Source organism: Mercenaria mercenaria, chromosome 7, assembly GCF_021730395.1.
Source record: "Mercenaria mercenaria strain notata chromosome 7, MADL_Memer_1, whole genome shotgun sequence".
NCBI lineage: Eukaryota > Metazoa > Mollusca > Bivalvia > Venerida > Veneridae > Mercenaria > Mercenaria mercenaria.
The window spans coordinates 70,168,135-70,188,251 of NC_069367.1; the positions used below are offsets into that span (position 1 = coordinate 70,168,135).

General features: G+C 33.8%; 1 protein-coding gene across 3 annotated transcripts; it reads right to left on the reverse strand.

The window, feature by feature from the left end:
• Positions 1-774: 774 nt before the first annotated feature.
• LOC123553964 (toll-like receptor 4) lies at positions 775-19,179 on the reverse strand. 3 transcript variants are annotated; one of them, XM_045343746.2, is made up of 3 exons: positions 19,055-19,179; positions 5,586-7,735; positions 775-5,147 (listed from the first exon to the last, which is right to left on the reverse strand). In XM_045343746.2, the coding sequence occupies exons 2-3, from the start codon at positions 7,677-7,679 to the stop codon at positions 5,052-5,054; spliced, it is 2,190 nt and encodes a 729-aa protein (XP_045199681.2). In that variant the 5' UTR covers positions 7,680-7,735; positions 19,055-19,179; the 3' UTR covers positions 775-5,051. The 3 variants fall into 3 exon arrangements, with proteins under 3 accessions (XP_045199681.2, XP_045199682.2, XP_045199683.2); XM_045343747.2 differs by lacking the exon at positions 19,055-19,179 and adding an exon at positions 18,502-19,011; XM_045343748.2 differs by lacking the exon at positions 19,055-19,179 and adding an exon at positions 9,282-10,237.
• Between the last annotated feature and the right edge of the window lie 938 nt (positions 19,180-20,117).

A 20,117-nucleotide genomic window follows, 5' to 3' on the forward strand; every position in this document is an offset into this window, starting at 1 on the left:
TTGTAAATACATTTATATGTGTCTGAAGCTCTAATAAATCATTAAATATTAGTTCATCGTTTCTGGTTATGACATAATTTAGAACATTTTGTTTACTATCAAAATCTTTTAATTATGGAAATATAACACCCTTTTTGATTGGTTATCTGTTATTCTCCTCTCTTAGGTCATAGGTTATTTTATACACTCAGTTAGGTCACAGGTCATATTTGTATTCCTACGCTGTGGTTAATAAAAGAATATACTTTCGCGCCTTTCAGCACAGTTTTGTCAGACACATAACGAGAAAGATGTTCTTTTGAAAATTGCCACTCCCACCCACCCATATATAATACTTTTCATTTGAATTCGCTTATTTATTATGTGAAAGGTTGAATTTTGTTATACATTTGTGTTTATATACATAAAAACTGAAAATTTCAGTTTTATTGATTATTATACATATATTTAATATATATTAGTATACATGTTTCATTGTTGTGATACAGCAGATTATGCAGTTATCTTTTGAAATTTGCATGTTTGATATTGCTGTGTTATGCTTGCTATTTATTGTTAATATTCATGCAAGCGTATTTTGTTGTATTCAAATAGTGTTCCTGTAGTAAGAGGTCACTTGATGAGTTAATTGTAAATTGTCTATCTGATCATTTATATATTGTTTAGAATAACTTGAAGGGAATTTCTAAATAATTAATTAGTTAAAACATTAATTGATTGTAAATACATTTATATGTGTCTGAAGCTCTAATAAATCATTAAATATTAGTTCATCGTTTCTGGTTATGACATAATTCGGTGTACAACTTCTTTTTTTCTCTCTTAACAACCCTATCAATAATAGAGTTAAGTACTGAATTCAGTCAACGGTGCTTTTACCTTTTCTAAACCCAAATTGGTTATCTGTAAGTGTATCATTCATATCAGACCACTGACGTTATCTATTATCAAGGATTATCGGAAATATTTTTGAGAAAATACTTGTCAGAGATATTCCTCTATAATTATTTGCATCTCTAGGATCTCCCTTCTTAGGAACTGGGACTATAATTGCTTTAGTCCATGAAATCGGATAAATACCACTAGTAAAAATATGATTAAAAAGTCTACACAAAGTTGGTGATAATAAATTATTGCTTTCAATAAATATCTCAGGTAAAAGTAGATCATAGCCTCCACTTTTGTTTCTATTTAGAGAAGAAATAGCTTTAGACACCTCAGCTGTTGTAATTTCTGAGTCAAGCATTTCAACTTGATTATAAACTAAGTCATCTCTGTTTATAAATTGCTCAACATCATCGTCAACAAATACATCTTCATCATTAAATAAGTTCTTTAAATGGCTGAAAAGTGCATCTTTAGGGATTTTACATTTAGAGTCCTTATTCTTAAATTTTCTTATTTCATTCCAAAATAATTTTGGAGAATGTTTTGATAAATTATGCATTTTGTTTTTCTGGGCTAGATGAAATTTTGTCTTAGCCCGCCTTTTGGCTAGTCTATATAAACGTCTATTTGTAACTAAATTTTCTCTATTTAACATAGATCTACTATTTGCATATAATCTATTTGCATTCACAAAGTTATTTCTTGCTTGCTCGCAATTCTGGTCAAACCATTCACTTTTATATTTTCTTCTATATTTATAAGTTCTAATAACTTTCGTAACACCATAAGTATCATATGCATTTTTGTACAATATGTTAGATATAAAATCAATACCACTATCTATGCTTAAATTATTTTCAATAACATTATTTACAATCATTTCAATATTTGGCAAATCAGAAGTTATATATTCTCTAAAAGAGTCATTAAGACTATTATCCCACTTTAATTTTTTTTTACAGTCACAGACTCAATACTGTTTTCATGCTTTTTGCGGTAACAGTACAAATCAATTTGTATAGGTGCATGTGAAGAAAATGAAAACATATCATGTACTACAAAATTACTTATAATGGGAAATAATCGATACGACATCAATGCGTAATCTATAACACTGTTACCGGTAGTTGACATATAGGTAAAATTACCAACTCCGTAATCCTGACCAAGTCTACCGTTAACAATTTTTAGATCAGAGCACAAGCATAGATCTATTAGCTTAATACCCGATGAATTAACAGTTTTATCGAGAGAACTTCTCACCGGTAACGTATCAAGGTCATAAGCGGGTAATTCATTATCAACGGTGTGTATATAGCGTTCATAAATGTCCGGAGACTCTAAAATGTCACATTTATCTCCGCATCGCGAGTTCAAGTCTCCCATTATGCCAACGGAACCCATACTAGAGTATTTTCTGACATTTGTTTCAAGAAGTTCAAAAAATCCTACTTCATGAGAATGAAAATATACAGAGTTACTTGGAGGAATGTACATAAAGCAAATAAAAAAAGGTGAATATTAGTTTTTATTATTAATGGTTACATTCTTTTCAGTACCTGATGCACTGTGTTTACTAGGTAAATCTCTGTGATTTATATGGGAGTGAAATACTGTCTGTATGTGAAAAATGTACAATTTTAAAATTGTACATCTTTGAGATAATTAGTGTTGTACAACTAGAACCTACCATCTGTTGAGGCCTTAATAGATTCAAAAATAGTTTTTAACGGGGTGGACATCAGATTAGTTTATACATGAAACACTAGAAGTCTTGTAACCAGTGTCGTTTTGTACATGGGGAATTATATAAAAATAAATATATCTGCAAAACAAAATTGTTCATATATATATATATACACGGTAAATGATACAACCTTTTCATATATTCAACATAATTGGTATTTAAATAAAAATCACTAAAAGTAAAGATTTGATTAAAATTACAATAATTTTTACAGACATTCGGTGTGGCTTTCCAAATTTTAAGGTGGCTCGATCTTCAAGTCGGAATCCACATCGATTTAAATTTCCGATCCACATTCTGAACATACCAAACACAATTCTGAATGCAATAAAAAGTGTAAAACTCCGATTTCGTGAATGAATACAAAATATCTAGCTTATTATTCTAATTGTTTTTACTTCGAAGACTAAATGCACTATTATTGAGAAAAGATAAGGGCCTACAGTATCTGTTCCTGTGAAAAAAGTAAAGACCCACCGCGACCTAGTGACCTACTTTTTCCTTCAACATGAACGCCGTGCAAATCATTCTGATAATACCGGTATAATACACTATTCTACAAAACGATAGGCGGGCAATTTATGCCCTCCCTGAATTAATGTGTTTTTACAACTTCATCTGCAAACTTATTTAGTCATTCTCCTTTCAGTATAGTTTTATAAACATAGAATAATAACTATTTACACTGTACAAACGAAGTGTGTTCTAAACTCACCTTAAAACATCATCAAGTACTGTGCATACTACTACATTAATTTAACAATTATATATTCAGACATTAAACACATTGTTTTGGCCTTCTATATGCCACTGTCAGTTTGTAACTAGATACTTGATATTTCTCATTTTCTTAATGCAAAGCATGTATAATTACCATATCATGGAAATACAAAAGAATACCGTTATTTTGTGGTACCTCATTAAAATATCTGAAAATAACTGTTGCGACATTTATTTTATTACAGGCTTAGCAGTAAAGTTGTCCGTCGGTTATAATTTAAACATACTGTATATAACCACAAATATTATAATTAAAAATTCACATAGTATCACAAATTTCTGCTGTTAGTGTAATCAGGAAGGTCTAATACGTATCAGTTGTTCCGGGTGTAATTTGTAATTAAATGTTATATTTCAGTAGTGGATCCGTAGTGGCATTCGACACTCCTTTCGATTTTGTATTTCGGTATTCTTCCGCCGTAAAAATAGGTCATGCAAACAATGGTTTCGATGAGGCTGAACACCACTAAATCCAGCTGTTCTTTATTTCATATAAAATCAACTTACTTCATAACGGTTTTTCGACATTTTCTAACATATCAGATTTTCTGAGACTTATATTCCCATAAAGAACTAGGTCGCTACTTTAGAAAAAGAAAAAGAAAAGGGGGTGTTAACTTTTATATAAGAAAAGTACAGTTCGTTAAATACAACCCGCTGAATTTACTACTTTTCGCTTCTTTCAATTTCTCTTTTCGAGGCATTAAATTCTTACGCCGCCATTTTTACCTGTCATGCGATAGGAACATGCCGATTTCAAAAGAATGCAAAGTGATACATACTGAAACGCGGTAGGGTAAAAGTAAGCACGTTGCTGCCGAGAAAATGCACTAGGAAAGGAAAAAAGATTAGTACTATTTATATTTGGACTACTTGTGAGGCTTACATTCTATTTGGTAGTGATCAGCCATGACAACCGGACAATGCCGAAATCACATAGGAAGAAAACGTAATTGAACTTCTTGCATACCAGACAAGAATTTTCCGGTACTTTTACCGATGCTGGAAAAATCTGTCTTACACACCGGTGTGTAAGATGACTCTCGTGCTTTAAATGACGTATTACGAACTACATATATGTCAAAGATTTATGTACTAATTTATATTTAAAAAAAAAGGAATAAAAATGCAGTACCTCGACAGTTTCTCTTTGTTCCTGATAGTATATTTCTCGAATCAAAACACGTTACTTTATCAAAAATGCATAACGTTACGCTGCAACTGATAAAACAAAACCGGAACTAAACATTGTTATTTGTGTTTGAAATGTCATGACGTCTTTCCTGTTTACGGACGTTGGTTTAACGCGCTTTGTTTAAATACGCTGCTATAAGAAATAGTTCTAAAAAGAAAGCCGTTCGATTGATTTTATTTTTATTGTTATTTCTTGACATCTGTATGCCAGAAATATATTATGTCACTGGTTATAGGTGCAGATGGGAATATCCGGCTCTCGGGTAACTGTTATGCGGTAACTCAAGGCCGAAAATTCTCATCTGCATCTACAACCAGCGAAAGAATCTTATAGTAAATTACCGACTGTCATTAAGGGTCCACTATCAAAGAATTAATGATTGACAGGAGAATATCTGAAACCGGTTATACATCATTTAAATATAGTTGTGTAAAATTGTTCTCATTTTTTCATAGCGTCTTTCAATTTTGTCCAAAATAATTGCTGACCAGCCACATCTTCTGTCCATTCAATATATGTGGTCGTGTCCATCAGTACCTTAAAAGGGTAGAAACAAGAACAATATAATTATCTGTTCGATCAGGTAGAAGTCTTATAAATTACTATGGCTTCTCAGTTAATAAAGTCAACTATATTTTAACTGTTTAGTTTGAATTAGCATATTCTATTATACAGAAAACATCTGCCGTGTAAAGGAACGTGTAAAGGAAGAACGGCAGCAAATATTGGAACACGTCCAGGAATATGAATATATTTGTTCAGTATTAGATTATTTTACATTGTAAGCTTGAAGTGAGAACTTTCAGTTTTGAAACCCGGTGAGCATGTTCTTTCAGTGTATAAAGAATTGGTGAGACTGATTAATTCCAGTTAGATAACAATTAAAAGAAAATGCAAAACATACAATTTACTCATTGTAAGGCATATCCGTTTCAGACCGAAAAACTTTCAGAATTTTCAGAATAAAAGTCTCACCTTTAAAGAATGGTTAATGTTCCTAGCATCTATTTTCTCCAGGAGAATGACCAATACCTCTGTTTCCTCCTCAATTTGCTTCGAATGTGCAACCTTCAATTCAAACATGCACCAACCACTTTGTGCAAAGGCATTTGTCAGAATAAGGATAACCTTTTGACTAGCATTGATGTTTTGGACAATGTTATCATTAATAAAGACACCAGCTTGGAAGTCGCGCTCGTGGATACACAATTTCAGCCCTTCTTCAGCCTCTAGGACTGGAATTAATCGGCGTCTTACCCAGACAGAATCGTTTGCCTCATATCCAACAAAAGCATCATATTGATAGTTATCTCCCTGGATTAAATGGTACTGTTTCTTTTTCCTCAGTAAATATATATAATGTTTTATATTCCATCTATTCCTGTAAACAACTAATCCCGTGATAGCAGCAACTAACAGGCATGGTCCTACTACGATCCCAACCCAAATCCAAAGATTCCAGGGATGACATTCTCTGTAGGAAAATGTTACTTCAGCTAGAGGCTTGTTCATCCATTTTTCAGGGTTTGCACAGTTGTAGTTCCAATGGTGTGTACTGATCTTTTTCTTATTTTCTGGTACATTCAGCCAGTCAATAAACCACTGTAAGTTACAGTCACACGTAAAGGGATTGTTACTTAAATCAATGATTTCGAGTTGTTTTAATAGTTTGACAGGCAGTGCTGATGCTGGTAGATGTACAAGTTTATTGAACTGAAGCCTAAGCTTCTTTAGCGCTAGGTTTTGTTTAAACGATTCGCTGGTCAATGTTTGAATCAAGCTGCCAGACATGTCAGCTGTTATTAAATTCGGTTTGTTTGCAAGAAAGAACTTTGGATCCTGATTTATTTCACATGCATAGCAATTAAAATATAACAGTTTCTTTAATGGTGCAAAAAGAGTATATACTACTTCACTTGTCGATGACGTCATTTTGATGTTGCTTATACCTAAACGTAATAAATATGAACAGTATTCAAATGTGTCAAGACTTTCAAATACGTCATCAACATTTGCATTGTACCCTATATACAAATTCAGCAGCGAATTTGATCTGAAAGCGTAGCGTTCAATTTTGAATTTGCGGACATTTTGATTATTTAAATTAAGATCGGAAATGGTTGTATTCACGAGTAAGTTGTTTGGAATAACGCTTATGTAGTTCGAGCTTATTGATAAGTTGTGAAGTCCAGCTATGCAATTTAAATTGCTTCTGGTAAGTTTAGATATTTCATTTTGGCCGATGTTTAGAAACCTTAGACTAGGAAAGTAAGATTCGTTTTTGTTTGTGGTGGTGCAAAATTGTGGAAATTTACGTAAGTTGTTATCTGATAAATATAAAGCTTGAAGGCTTGGCAAATTCCACAATCTTAGATAAAAAATATCATTAAATGACAAGTTTAATTTGGTCAGACGACTGAAGATAGTAAACATTTCCATTGAAAACGAGTTCATTTTATTGTATCGCAGACTCAGGGAAGTAATAGTAGTTCCTTCCATCATTGAAAACAGATCTTTTTTAACTGCAAATTTCTGTAAAGCATTTAATGTCAGCGTCCTTAGACTTCTTAATTTTGTTATTGCTCCCAGAAACATTTTCAAGTTATCAAATTTAAATGGATTGCCAGAGATTTGCAAGCTGTTCAGATTTGTGAATATGTCGACCGCCTCTGTGGAAATGTTTTCTATATTATCGTAATCAAGTTCTAATGTAATAAGGTATTCAGGGAAACTTATATTTTCGAATGTGTGTGATGTGACGTTTTTTAAGTTATTATAACCAAAGACAAGACGGTCGATCTTAAAACCAATCCTTGGGATATAAGTTAGATTATGATGACTGCAATTTAGGACAGTGTAACTGTCTATCTTCACTGTTTTACAGTACACATTTTTCTTTCTGAACAGTTGATCTTTGAAATCCTTTTGATCTTTTCCGTCTCTCTCCTGTGTCTTGTTCCAGAAATATCCATTGGTTATCTCGGTATCAGCGGAACGTCTAAAGTATGTCATCTGCTGAGAGGATGTAATCCAAAAGTGTAGCAATACAAAAATAAAGGCCCAATTCATTTTCTTCTCTCTTTATTGTTACTCTGCTTCGTGCTTCCTTATGTTTCTCTTGATTCCTATATTAAAATAAAACGTTTTAAGGATCTTTTAATAACAGAAACCGTCCCTTTAGATAGGTACATGCATTATTATTTATTAAGGTCATGCCAAATTGATGAGTAGTTCATCAGTACGACTGCATCAAAGCTTACATTTTCAAGAAAAACAAATACCCACTCACATGAACAGAAAAGGTTTTCGATTGTTTTACTTCGGGTGGGCAATCAATCATAGCAAAATGCAAAACGGTCGACTCACTTACAATAAAGATAAATATTGATATGGTTATTTTATACTTTATGTGCACAGTCTGAGTTATCTAAAAATAAAATAGCTATTTGAGCCGCGCCATGAGAAAACCAACATAGTGCATTTGCGACCAGCATGGAACAAGACCAGCCTACGCATCCGCGCTGTCTAGTCAGAATCCATGCTGTTCTCTTTTAAAGCCTATTCCAATAAGGTAAACCGTTAGCGACTAGCATGGATCTTGACCAGACTGCGCGGATGCGCAGGCTGGTCTGGATCCATGCCGGTCGCAAAGCCACTATGTTTGTTTTCTCATGGCGCGGCTCATTTATGAAATTCCTGTGGTGTTTTACTTAATTAATACAAAAGGACGGTGTGATCCCCCAAAAGACATAACTACAACAAATTAACGACAGATATACATCAAACCAAAAAGGACAAAAGACGTTAATAGTATGAAACCCCTTTTATTAGTCGTCTTATTTTCAATACTAATTTACTGATTATGTTGTGATACATCACGATACACTGATTACATATACCGGTATTACTATAATTATGTTACTTATGAAGTAAGACAGTACGCTGGACTTCCCTCCGCCTCAAGTAAAAACATTTTTTATTCTTTAACAAATCTAACAAAAAATGATACCGAATAAAAGTTACAGAATAAAAGAGAGACATGCATTTAGTTAAGATTTTTTTCTGTAACAAGAATTTTACATGTAGACCATCTTTTATCAACTTTTTTTCCATTCGCATATTGAGTACTGAGTATATTTCTTTGTGTTATAATAGCACCGTAATTAATACTTTTAAAACTTTGTAAATTAAGGTTTTTGTTGTTGTATCTACAGCTGTAAATATACGTTTTGTTATAAGAATAATAAAAGTTGAAAGTTACATCAGCTCTTAGTTTATTTGTGATTCCAAAATGAAAGTAATTCGACCTTTCTGTTTCGTTTTGTCCAAGGTCGCCCTAATACTGACGCGTTATACAGATTTTAATCGGCTCCAAAAATGCAATTAAATCGAATATTTTTTCTATATTTACAATAATAACTAAACTATTGTTAAGACTACTTAGAATGAATTGTATTTGTACATACTAATACCCTAACGAGGCAGCTGATTGACTAACAATAAAAGTAGTTTCACGTTTTAATATGTTAATGTAGTCTTTGAAAAAAACCGTAGAGATTGTTTCTAAATTAATATGCATTATTGGAATAAAATATCCCCCTCATTATAATAATAATAATAAATGTTCAATCAGTGAACAGGTTTTAAACACCAATTTAACCAAAAGCTGACCGTGAAATGGAAAATATGGATCCCTTTTGTAGTCAGCGCTATTTCTATTTTTCAGTTAATTGCCGGATAGGAATCGTCGTCTTATTCTTATAGCGAGATACTTCCCTTTTCTCCATTTCGAAACAAACAGCCTCAGAGTTTCAACAGCAATTATTTCGGTCATAATCGTTTTGACAGAATTAAAAACAGTTTGAATGTGCTCATAATTCTTTCTTGATTTTGGACAGTTTTATTGAAAAGTTTTGCCACAATTCATTTCCTTGATGTGAAAATCTGAAACAAAAAAAGAAAGAGTTTAAGCTCAATAGGTGTTGATTAGATTAGGTAAATCAGTCTATTGCTTTACTTCCACACTCTACACTCCTGGTCAAACCGCATTGTAATATTCAAACATTTCTGTAACATGTTGAATTAGCGCAAGGTGTGACTGAAAAGGTCTTTAACCGGACTTGCAATCTCAATGTCAAGGTCAGCAACCGATATCTCTGTCTGAGACAAATCCAGCGGCATCGTTATCGTTATCCAAGTCTTCTCTGCCTCTGTAGACAAACCGTGTTCTGAGCACGTCACAAACAGTTTACAATTTCTGAATTATGGACTGTTCTATTATTCACTGGAAACTTATTATATATTGGTGGCCGTCGCCGTTTTGTGCACTTTAAAGTTCTCTGATTTTTTAACTGCAGTTAAGTACCTATATCTTTCTGTGTGTAAATTAAAGAGCAGCCTTCTACATTGAAATTCGACTTTTCCTAATACAAACAGCCTTGAGTATTTGATACTGAGTCTTTGACACAGGTGGGTACAGTCTATTATAATTTGCACTTGTTCTTTCGGTTGGAGTTGATCCCAGAATGCAAAATTTATCATTTTCGGTTCATGTACTAAGTCCAGTAGAATGGGGTCTCGCATAGGAGAAAGTATTTCACAGCGCAAGATAAAGTGTTCCATTGTTTCGTCTTCCAGGTTGCACAATTTGCATGTTTTATCTATCTCATTTTTATTAAATGCAGCTCTTACGGACTGAAGGGTGTACATTCCACACATAAACTTTGATTTTACAATAAGTCTGTTTGCATCTCGTGAAGAAGTTGGCTTCATTTGAACTAGCGGATGTAGTTTTTTTTTGGTTTCACAATTTCAACGTTCAGATTTCCAAGAGTTTTTAAGTTAACACTATTTCTCTTAATTTCATTTGCCCAATAAGTGTTAATAGAGTCATTAACTGTTTTCTTCCAAAGTTCTTTTTTTTCAAAGGTTTATCTAGCAACTCTTCGGGATCCTGCAGGTCATATTTCCAGAATAGTCGCTTCACAGCTATGAACCAACTGGCGCTGGACGGAAATTTCACTGTTAACTGTCGGCGTGCCACTCTCTTTTCTACTGCTTTTTCGGGTTGTAGACAAATGTTATTGAACAGTACAAGCGCTCTTTTATCGATGTATGCTTCTACAGGTAGAAAGCCCGTTATAGTATATACTGCTACATCAGAAGTATTATTCGGAAGTGTTAATAGCTGTTTAAGAAGTCTTTTTTGATATATTTCAAGTTTATTCAAAAGTCCTTTGTTCGGAAGGATGATTTCTAACCCGTATAGAAGAATTGATAATACATAAGTATACATAAGTCTCAACAATGTGGAGTGCTGTTTGGACATCTAACCCCCCCCCCCCCCCCCCCCGCCCCCCGTACCATGCAGTCCCGCTGACATGAAGCTATAAACAGTTCTTCGTGCTTTCTGTATATTCTGGTCGACATTTGTTTCCGCAGTATTTTGAACAAGTGTTGATCTTTTGAGCCCAAGATGTGTACTTGAGTGTGAATTTGTCACAGGTTTGTCATATATAAAGTATGTGTCAGGACTGTAAGTTTTTCTTGAATTCGGCACTACTTTCAGAGCTTCTGTTTTCTTTGGTTGGAGCACATAACGTTCTAGGTTTGAAAAATCCTCTGCCATACTAATCAAGGCTTCTGTTTCACACTTTAAGTTCGAGTTCAATGTAATATCATCTGCACACGCACTGGCGTTACACATTATGTTGCCTCTATCTTAATATTTAATAACGAAAGGGTACTATGTATACATTTTAACAGCTCTGAAGTAATGTTCTTCCATTATCTGCAATTTCAAAAGCTTGGGTAACCGCGTAATGTGATATTTTGGAGATTTCATGACTGTAGACATTGAACTTTCCACAGTATTAAAGCAATGATTTAATTGTTTGAAAAAAACAGGATTGTTGGGACGAAAATACGCCAGAAACCGCTAACGTTAAGAACAATGAGGAAATAAATGTCCCGATAACAGAAAAAGAAATATTAGATGCTGTTAAAACATTAAAAAATAACAAGTCACCAGGTTGTGATGAAATTATTTATGAACATGTAAAATATACAGGTCATTCTATGATACATGTATATAAAAAGTTATTCAACCTAGTTTTTGATCACGGTATTATTCCAGAAAGTTAGACCATCGGACATATTAAACCAATCTATAAAAATAAAGGTTGTCCAGAATCGCCTGAAAATTATCGCCCGATATCTTGTTTTGGTAAACTCTTCACATGTATCTTGAATAACGGACTTACAAAAATAACCTGATACATGAAACTCAAGCAGGATTTCGAAAACGTTACTCAACAGTTGACAATTATTTCTATCCTCAAAAGTCTCATTGACATAGTTCAGTCGAACAAGAAAAAACTTTTTTGTTGCCTTGTGGATTTCAAACAAGCTTTTGACTCTGTTTGGAGAGTAGGTCTATGACAAAAATAATTAAAGAAAATATAAATGGCAAATGTCTGAACGTTATAATAAGTTTGTATCAAAATATAAAATCTGAAGTCTTAACTTCAGAGGGATCTTCATCATTTTTCGATTGTCACATTGGAGTGCGTCAGGGTGAAAATTGTCGCCTTTCCTTTTCTCAATATACTTGAACGATCTTGAACAGCATTTGCATGCAAGTGGTGTAATCGGAATAAATTTAAATATATCAATTTAAGAAACTCATTTATATTTGAAACTCTTTATACTCTTATATGCAGACGATACAGTTATCTTAAGTGACAGTGAGACTGACCTGCAAATAGCCCTAGATAAATATTTAAAATATATTGTGATGAATGGAAATTGAATACAAATACTAACAAAACTAAAATTATGGACTTTAGTAAAGGCTGACCAAGGCAACATAAAGTATTTACTAAACAAATGCCTTAGAGACGGTTGATAACTACAAATACCTAGGTTATTTTTCAATAAAAGTGGTTCTTTTTACAAGTCAAAAATCCATATTGCTGAACAAGCTAATAAAGCCATTTTGCATTGTTGAAAAAGGTGAAATCACTTGCCTTGCCATTTGACTTGTAGATCAAATTGTTTGAAAAAAGCATAAAACCTATTTTACTCTACGGAATCAAAATTTGGGGTTATGGTAACACTGATGTTCTCGAAAAGGTATAACTGAAAAACTACAAACACATCTTTAACTTTAAAAAGTCCACACCATCTTATATGATTTATGGTGAGACTGGGGTGCTTTCGCTAAAATATATATATATATATATATATATATATATATATATATATATATATATATATATATATATATATATATATATATATATATATATATATATATATATAAAGACCCATTTTAAACGTGCTATATCAATTGACAAGTTGCCCTTAAAGCGGTGTAAAAATATTATCTTTTCTGACGAGGAATCATAGACTCCCTATTGAAACAGGGCGATGGCAAAATTTACCCGTTAACGAACGTGTATTTACAAACTGCAGAGAATTAGGAGATGGGTATCACTACTTGTTTTTGTGTCCAATATTTGAAAACTACAGAATTAAATACACAGAGAGACATATACGATTACGACCAAGCATGTTTAAATTTGAGAAAATCATGGATTATTTTAAAACAATTTAACTAATGACACAATTTTTGAAAACACCATACTTAAGCTCTGCAACACGTTCAAACACAACATATACACTAATATATAGAAATTGTTGTGATCGCCTATGTCTGACATACGTAAATTTTTTGTAGTACATATATTACATACATGTTATGCAAAATTAGGTCAAATAGGTGAGCGTATCATCCCCCTTGGACCTCCTGTCAAATCTCTCCTCCTCTTTTTCTCTTGAAAATAGATATGTTGTTCAAATGATTATATTAATTATGTATAAAACACAAAGGCTACACTTTATACTTGCTAATAAACTACAATTAAGTAGCTGTTTCCATTCTGATATTTTGAAAGGTTCGAAGTGTACATAACGGTAGGCAAATATGAACATGACGTTCTACGATCGGAATGTATGTCAGATTTTGGTGACTGCTGTTTGATCAGCGATATGTGTTTGAGAGACGTTTATCGCAGTGCTGATTCACATTAGATTGGTGTATTTCATCAACAAATAAGCAGTAAAATATCGTATATAATAACTATAATAAATATAAGACAGGTGTTCCTTGTACTATTATTTTTAGTCTCCAACCAGTGTTTCTCCTTGCGGACATATGGTTTTACCACACCTGTCCATCCACCAGTCAGTCAAACAGATGGATAATGCGATTTAAAGAACAATATATTTTTTCTAGAAAAGTGGTACTTGGATATGAGATGATATAGAGAATAAGCACGTACCGGTTCTTAATTTTCCTGCTATGGCTACAAATTTGGTCGTAATTACAATAAATTGTTCACAACTCTGACAAAAAATTGGATTATGCAATGACTTTTTTTCATGACATTTGGTAAATAAGAAGTCAAAATGTAAACATGTACGATTTTTTTTTATTTTCTCCGTTTGTCCGTCTTCTCGTCCATCTATCCATCAGTCAATTGAAAATTGTTGATTCTGTTATAACTTTAGAAGCACAAGATATTTTTTCCATGGAATCTGGGACACAGATAGAAAGCAATATACAGTTATTTCTACTATTTTGTCCCTTTATTTATCGGTTTGTCGTTCCGTTAGTCACCAAAGATAAATCCTTTGTTAACTTTCAAAGTACAAGAATATTTTTTATATAAAACTTATCTAAATATGGCTATTTAGAAACTATGCAGTTTTTCAGTTAAGTTTCAATATAAACAAATACGGTTCTTATGACAGCAAATATGACAAACTCCCCTTCCGGTAGCGTTCTTTTATTGCTGAACAAAAGTCTTGTTTTTTTTTGTTGTTGTTTTTTTTATACAACTGAAACCAGGAAAAAGGAAAATATAGTCAAATAGGAAAATAAAGTTAAATATGTAGATCTAGTGACTGTGCAGAACAGTATAAGACGGGAAGAATGGACCTTTAGGAAACACGTTGTATTTCATCTCCATTCATTACTAAGCCTGCTGTGACAATTATTAAGACATTTACTGTATACATCATTATTCTATATTCTCATAATATGTTTAAGTGAATTCATTGTTTTTTAAAAAGTCTATATCCTGAATATGTTGTTTCTCTAAGTATATATACATGAACAGGACAATGTGTATAAAACACATTGGTATAACACACATTGGTATTTTGTTTAAAGTATTTTAAGATAATGAAAATTACTATGCGGATTATATCTTATATTTAAAGTTTCATTTCATTACCCAGGTTTGCCTAATACTATCAGTCTCATAAAAAACTGAAAATGTGACAGATATCATTCATAGCAATTGTCTCGAATATTTGCCGTATTGAACTCTGGAAATGGCACAAATCGTAAAAAGAACGAGAAATAATGCTATGAATATTATATATATCAATACAGTGCCGTAGCCAGACACAAATTTTAACCGAGGCAACCTAGGGGGATCCGGGGGCATGCCTCCCGGAGTTTTTCCCCAGGACGTCTCTGGTGCGGTCTGAAGCACTCTCAAACTGTTTTATATCACAGTAAAATCGTCCCTTTAGCCCTATATTTCACAGAACGTTCATATTTTAAGAAAAAATATATTTATAACAAGGATAATTGGGGATTTATCCTATTCTAATATAGTCTCGGATACAATCATTTTTGTAATTGAAAGGCAATAAAATCAGAAACCATCAGTAAGACATACAACATGCTTTTTAGCTCACCTGTCACAAAGTGACAAGGTGAGCTTTTGTGATCGCGTGGCGTCCGTCGTCCGTGCATCCGTGGACGTCCGTTCGTTCGTCCGTCCGTAAACTTTTGCTTGTGACCACTCTAGATGTCACATTTTTCATGGGATCTTTATGAAATTTGGTCAGAATGGTTATCTTGATGATATCTAGGTCAAGTTCGAAACTGGGTCATGTGCGGTCAAAAACTGGGTCAGTAGGTCTAAAAATAGAAAAACCTTGTGACCTGTCTAGAGGCCATACTTTTCAATAGATCTTCATGAAAATTGGTCAGAATGTTCAACTTGATGATATCTAGGTCAGTTTTGAAACTGGGTCACATGCCTTTAAAAACTAGATCTTTAGGTTAAATAATAGAAAAACCTCGTGACCTCTCTAGAGGCCATATTTTTCAATGGATCTTTATGAAAATTGGGTCATGTGGGGACAGGTGAGTGATTCAGGACCATCATGGTCCTCTTGTTTAGTATACTAGTAGTTTATTAGTTTATAACCCGGGAGGGGGTAGGTACTGGAGGGGGACTGTGTCCATGTTGGTGTAAAGATAACTATGAAATGGTGGCCTCTGGTGCATTTTTTTGGTCTGAATTTTAAGGTATTGGAGGGGATTCCCCTTCAGTTTAGTGGTGGTCAGAAGGTTCTCTTATTTTGAAATACAGATACGAAATGGTGGCCTATGGTGCATTGTTTGGTCTAAAATTTGAGGTACTGTAGGGGGATCTTCTCAATTTAGGGGGTCAGGGGGCTCTCCCCCTGGAAAAAAATGAATTACAAGTATGAAATGGTGGCCTCTAGTGCCGTTTTTGGTCTGAATTTTAAGGTATGGAAGGGGATTCACCTTCATTTTCAGGGGGCTTTTCCCCCTAAAACATTTTGAAAAATTCAGTATGAAATAGTGACCTCTGGTGCATTTTTGGATTTAAATTTGATAAATATAATACACAATTGGGTTCGCTCACTTCTCAGCCAACTTTGGGGAGGGGGGGGGGGGGGGGGGGGGGGGGGGGGCGTGGACAAGGCTATCAATATGGCTGTTAGGATTTCCGCCTCACCTTGCCTCAATGATGTCATGAGGCAGATATATTATGTTATATTCTCATGATATTAATATACTTCTCTGAACTTTTATAACTGAAATTTTCATCAGTGTGAAAGGCCTACTTTTTACTCTTCTTTTGTTTTTGCCTCTCAAATTTTAACCGAGGCAACTGCCTCGGTTTGCCTCAGTGTGGCTACGGCGCTGCAATAATTGTTGCAAATAAATAAAAAACAACATTTTTTCATAGAATGATAAAATAAAACAAAATTCGCATATTATAGTAAAATAGTAATAGTACTGAAAACAAAATTGTTCCAAGGCTGCAAATCGCTATAACAGTGCAAGTGCGGATGTCTACATGATTATATTTTGTACACGAAAAAAACAAAAAACAAAGTGAAAACAAACAAATAAAGAAACACATTGGAGGTTTCGTCTTTTATGGCAAAACCACCACCGGGGAGGTTGCATACCAAACGCCACTCTGAACACCTATACTGTTCTAAAGGGCAGTCTTAACAAGTGAAGTACGTATTGTCCCCTACTTGAATGCGGCCCCTAGTTTTCTTTACTGCAGTATAACATAATTATCTAATATATTTTTCAATGATGTATAAAAAATATTCTTCTGTACTTAAAATATGTTATAACATAACACATGTTAAAATTTGCATATACAAAATATACAGTGATTGATTATTTCATAACATCTATAAATATAAAATGTTTTTAATTTCAATTTAATATTTCAGTTTGAAAATTGGTGGGAAAATATAAGAAAAAAATGTAACAAATAATCATATCAAGGGAAGAAATTCTGAAGAAAAATACACTTACTGGATCCATATGACAAACAGACTGGAAAGGAAAAGATCAATGTTAACTTTTGGCCTTCAGGTGTGACTTGATCTTTGCACTAGGGGTCTTGGTATTTCACGTGACACATTGTCCCATTATGGTAAACATTTGTGTCAAGTAATATAAATATCCCTTGATTGATGACAGAGTTATAGACTAGAAAGGGATAGGAAAAACCCTTTGACCTCTGAAAGTGACCTTGACACTCGAGTTAGGGATAAGAGGTTGTCTCATTATGGAAAGCATTTGTGCAAAGTGATACTAAAAATCCCTTGATGAATAACAGAGTTATGGACCGGACACGAAATTGCGGACGGACGGACGGAATGGCGGATGGACAAAAGGACGGAAGTTCTCACGAAACGGTATTTATGTGACACCCCCATTGTTCTCTCTATTGTTTTATCAGTCACATAAAAAGAAAAAAGGTCACATAAACAGAACGGAATGAATGACATCAAAGAGAAAGTACCGTTATGAAGTCACTTAACCATCATTTCGCGGGCACGAAAGACGGACGGAAGTTCACTAATAAAAGTTATATCAACCCAGTGACTTGCAATGGTAAGAAGACTCAGTAGAGATATATAGTCATGTTCCAACTATGTAAGAAGTACAAAGAAAGGAAATCACCCTGTAGCAGTGTATATATTGACGTGTAAATGTCCGATTCTTAGAAAATACACAGACAAAGTCTAACAGTTAGAGAAAGGGACACAATAATCAAATAAAGGAATAACCTTGGTAGAGATTTATGCTCACCGAGACTCCATCTTTACCCCATCATGATGCGAAGTAACAGGACAGTGTAATAGTCACACCCCAGTCACACATACGGCGCGGATAGCTACGTCTAGCCACGGATAGAAACGTAGTAATCCGTATTGATCCAAACTTGAGCCGAACGTCAAAGTAGTAATCCGTATCAATCCGTACCAACACTTGGTCAAAACGTATTCAAGATTTATCCCAAACTTACGAGTTTCTCCAACTTTTTGAACATGCACAAAAGTTTGAGCGATCCGTAGCCATTTGAGCGTTACTTTAGTCCAACTTGGTTGAAACTTATTCATCCGTAGTTAAACGTACTAAACGTAGTTATCCGTACTGACTTGTACTTGCCGTAGTTTGACATGATGTCAAAGATAATCGTAATGAAAACGCTGGCTACCCTTTGCCTATTTATATGAAACTTACCGACCTGTTTCTAGATCCTAATACAACGTAGTAATTTGTATTGATCCGTAGCTGAGCGTAGTTTCCCGAGGCTGCCTGTACTTAAGCGTAGATCAACGTAAATCACCGCACACCGTCATCACGCTGGGCAAGTTGCCAGGCGCAGTAAAACGTAGTTCAACGCAGTACGCCATACCTATCAGTAGTTATTTACGTCCTTCCGTTTCTCATTTTTTCCCGTACTAAGACGTACTGCTCCGTACTTATCCGTGTCCGCTTTTTCACAGACCAATCCCATCCGCATCGTATCTCAACGCACGGACATATCCGTATATGTGACTGTAGCTTTAAATAAGAGTTATCCCACCGTGAACATAGGCAATGGTTACATTCCTATCTAACATTAAATGAGGGGCATTTAAAACTTAAACTAAATCACCATGAACTTAAGTACGGATAATGTCATTATACATGAAGCGGTATAAATCCAGAAAAGATGCACTAGTGTCCGCATTGTTATTTTCATTTACTTGGAGCTGTACCAAATCAAAATTATGAGGGTAAAATTACTTACCTTGTTTTCCTTCCCAAAACCTTCTCCTTTATGCTATGTCTAGCTCTAGCTCAATCATCAGATAAGTATCTTCTATTGTTTGATATCCGGTGCTCTGACTAAAACTTAATTTCCTCATGAGTTTGTTCTGGACTTTATTACTAATAACTTTATTGTATGATATTAAGCTAGTAGATGCAAGAATTGCTGACATAAAATGTAATCATTTTGTCGTACATGTAAATGCAGTTTGTTGTAAATAAGTGAAAATTGTATTTTGACTTACCATTTATAACATTGGTGTATGAACATTTGACGGACTAATGGAGGGGGTGGTGGTAGGTATTGGGTGGTGCAACCTTACAGACAGATCCGACCAGGTATTGAGTGGGGGAGTAGCAACCTGACAAACCCGACCAAACATGTACTGAACATATTTTGAAAACGCCTATTTATTTGCAAAAGAGTAGAGATTTCTGTTTTAAAGAGATTGACCAATATAGTTAATTGAAAGAAATTCGTTGCCCATGTTTCGTTAAGATATTTAATCTTAAGGTATTTACTTCAAATGTAGAAAGTCCGCATCAGCTGTATTTAATATAGCTAAGTATGTAAATTAATTGTTTATCTGGAGCTGCATTCATCATCAAATATCATAAAGTATTACAGTAGTGGATAATCAAAAACTCTCAAGCTTTTGTAATGGTTGTACACAATTATAATGATTTTATCTGTACGTGTACAGCTTATTATTAAAACCTAATTATAGTATTGCTCATAAACTTGCTAATTTTATGTATACATTACGTATACTATATGTTAAAACTGTTCGTAATTTTTTAAAAATTGTTTTATTGTTTATTAACGTCTCATCAATGTACATGCACATACAATTGGTACGACATAAAACATCATAATTAATTAAAATATGAATCTACAAAACAGTACATTGCCACTCTAAGCAGAGTTATAAGAGACAATAATTTTCTGACAGACATAATTCACTTACATTGACATAAATCATGTATAAAACATTTCTCCTGTATTTTTCTTAATTAATCATATATAACTGATTACTAAAAAA

Coding starts and splice junctions, on each gene's coding strand:
- LOC123553964 (XM_045343746.2), bottom strand. CDS start 7,679: ATGAATTGGGCCTTTATTTTTGTATTGCTACACTTTTGGATTACATCC. Junction 5,148..5,585: donor ACATTAACCATTCTTTAAAG/GTGAGACTTTTA, acceptor TACCCTTTTAAG/GTACTGATGGACACGACCAC.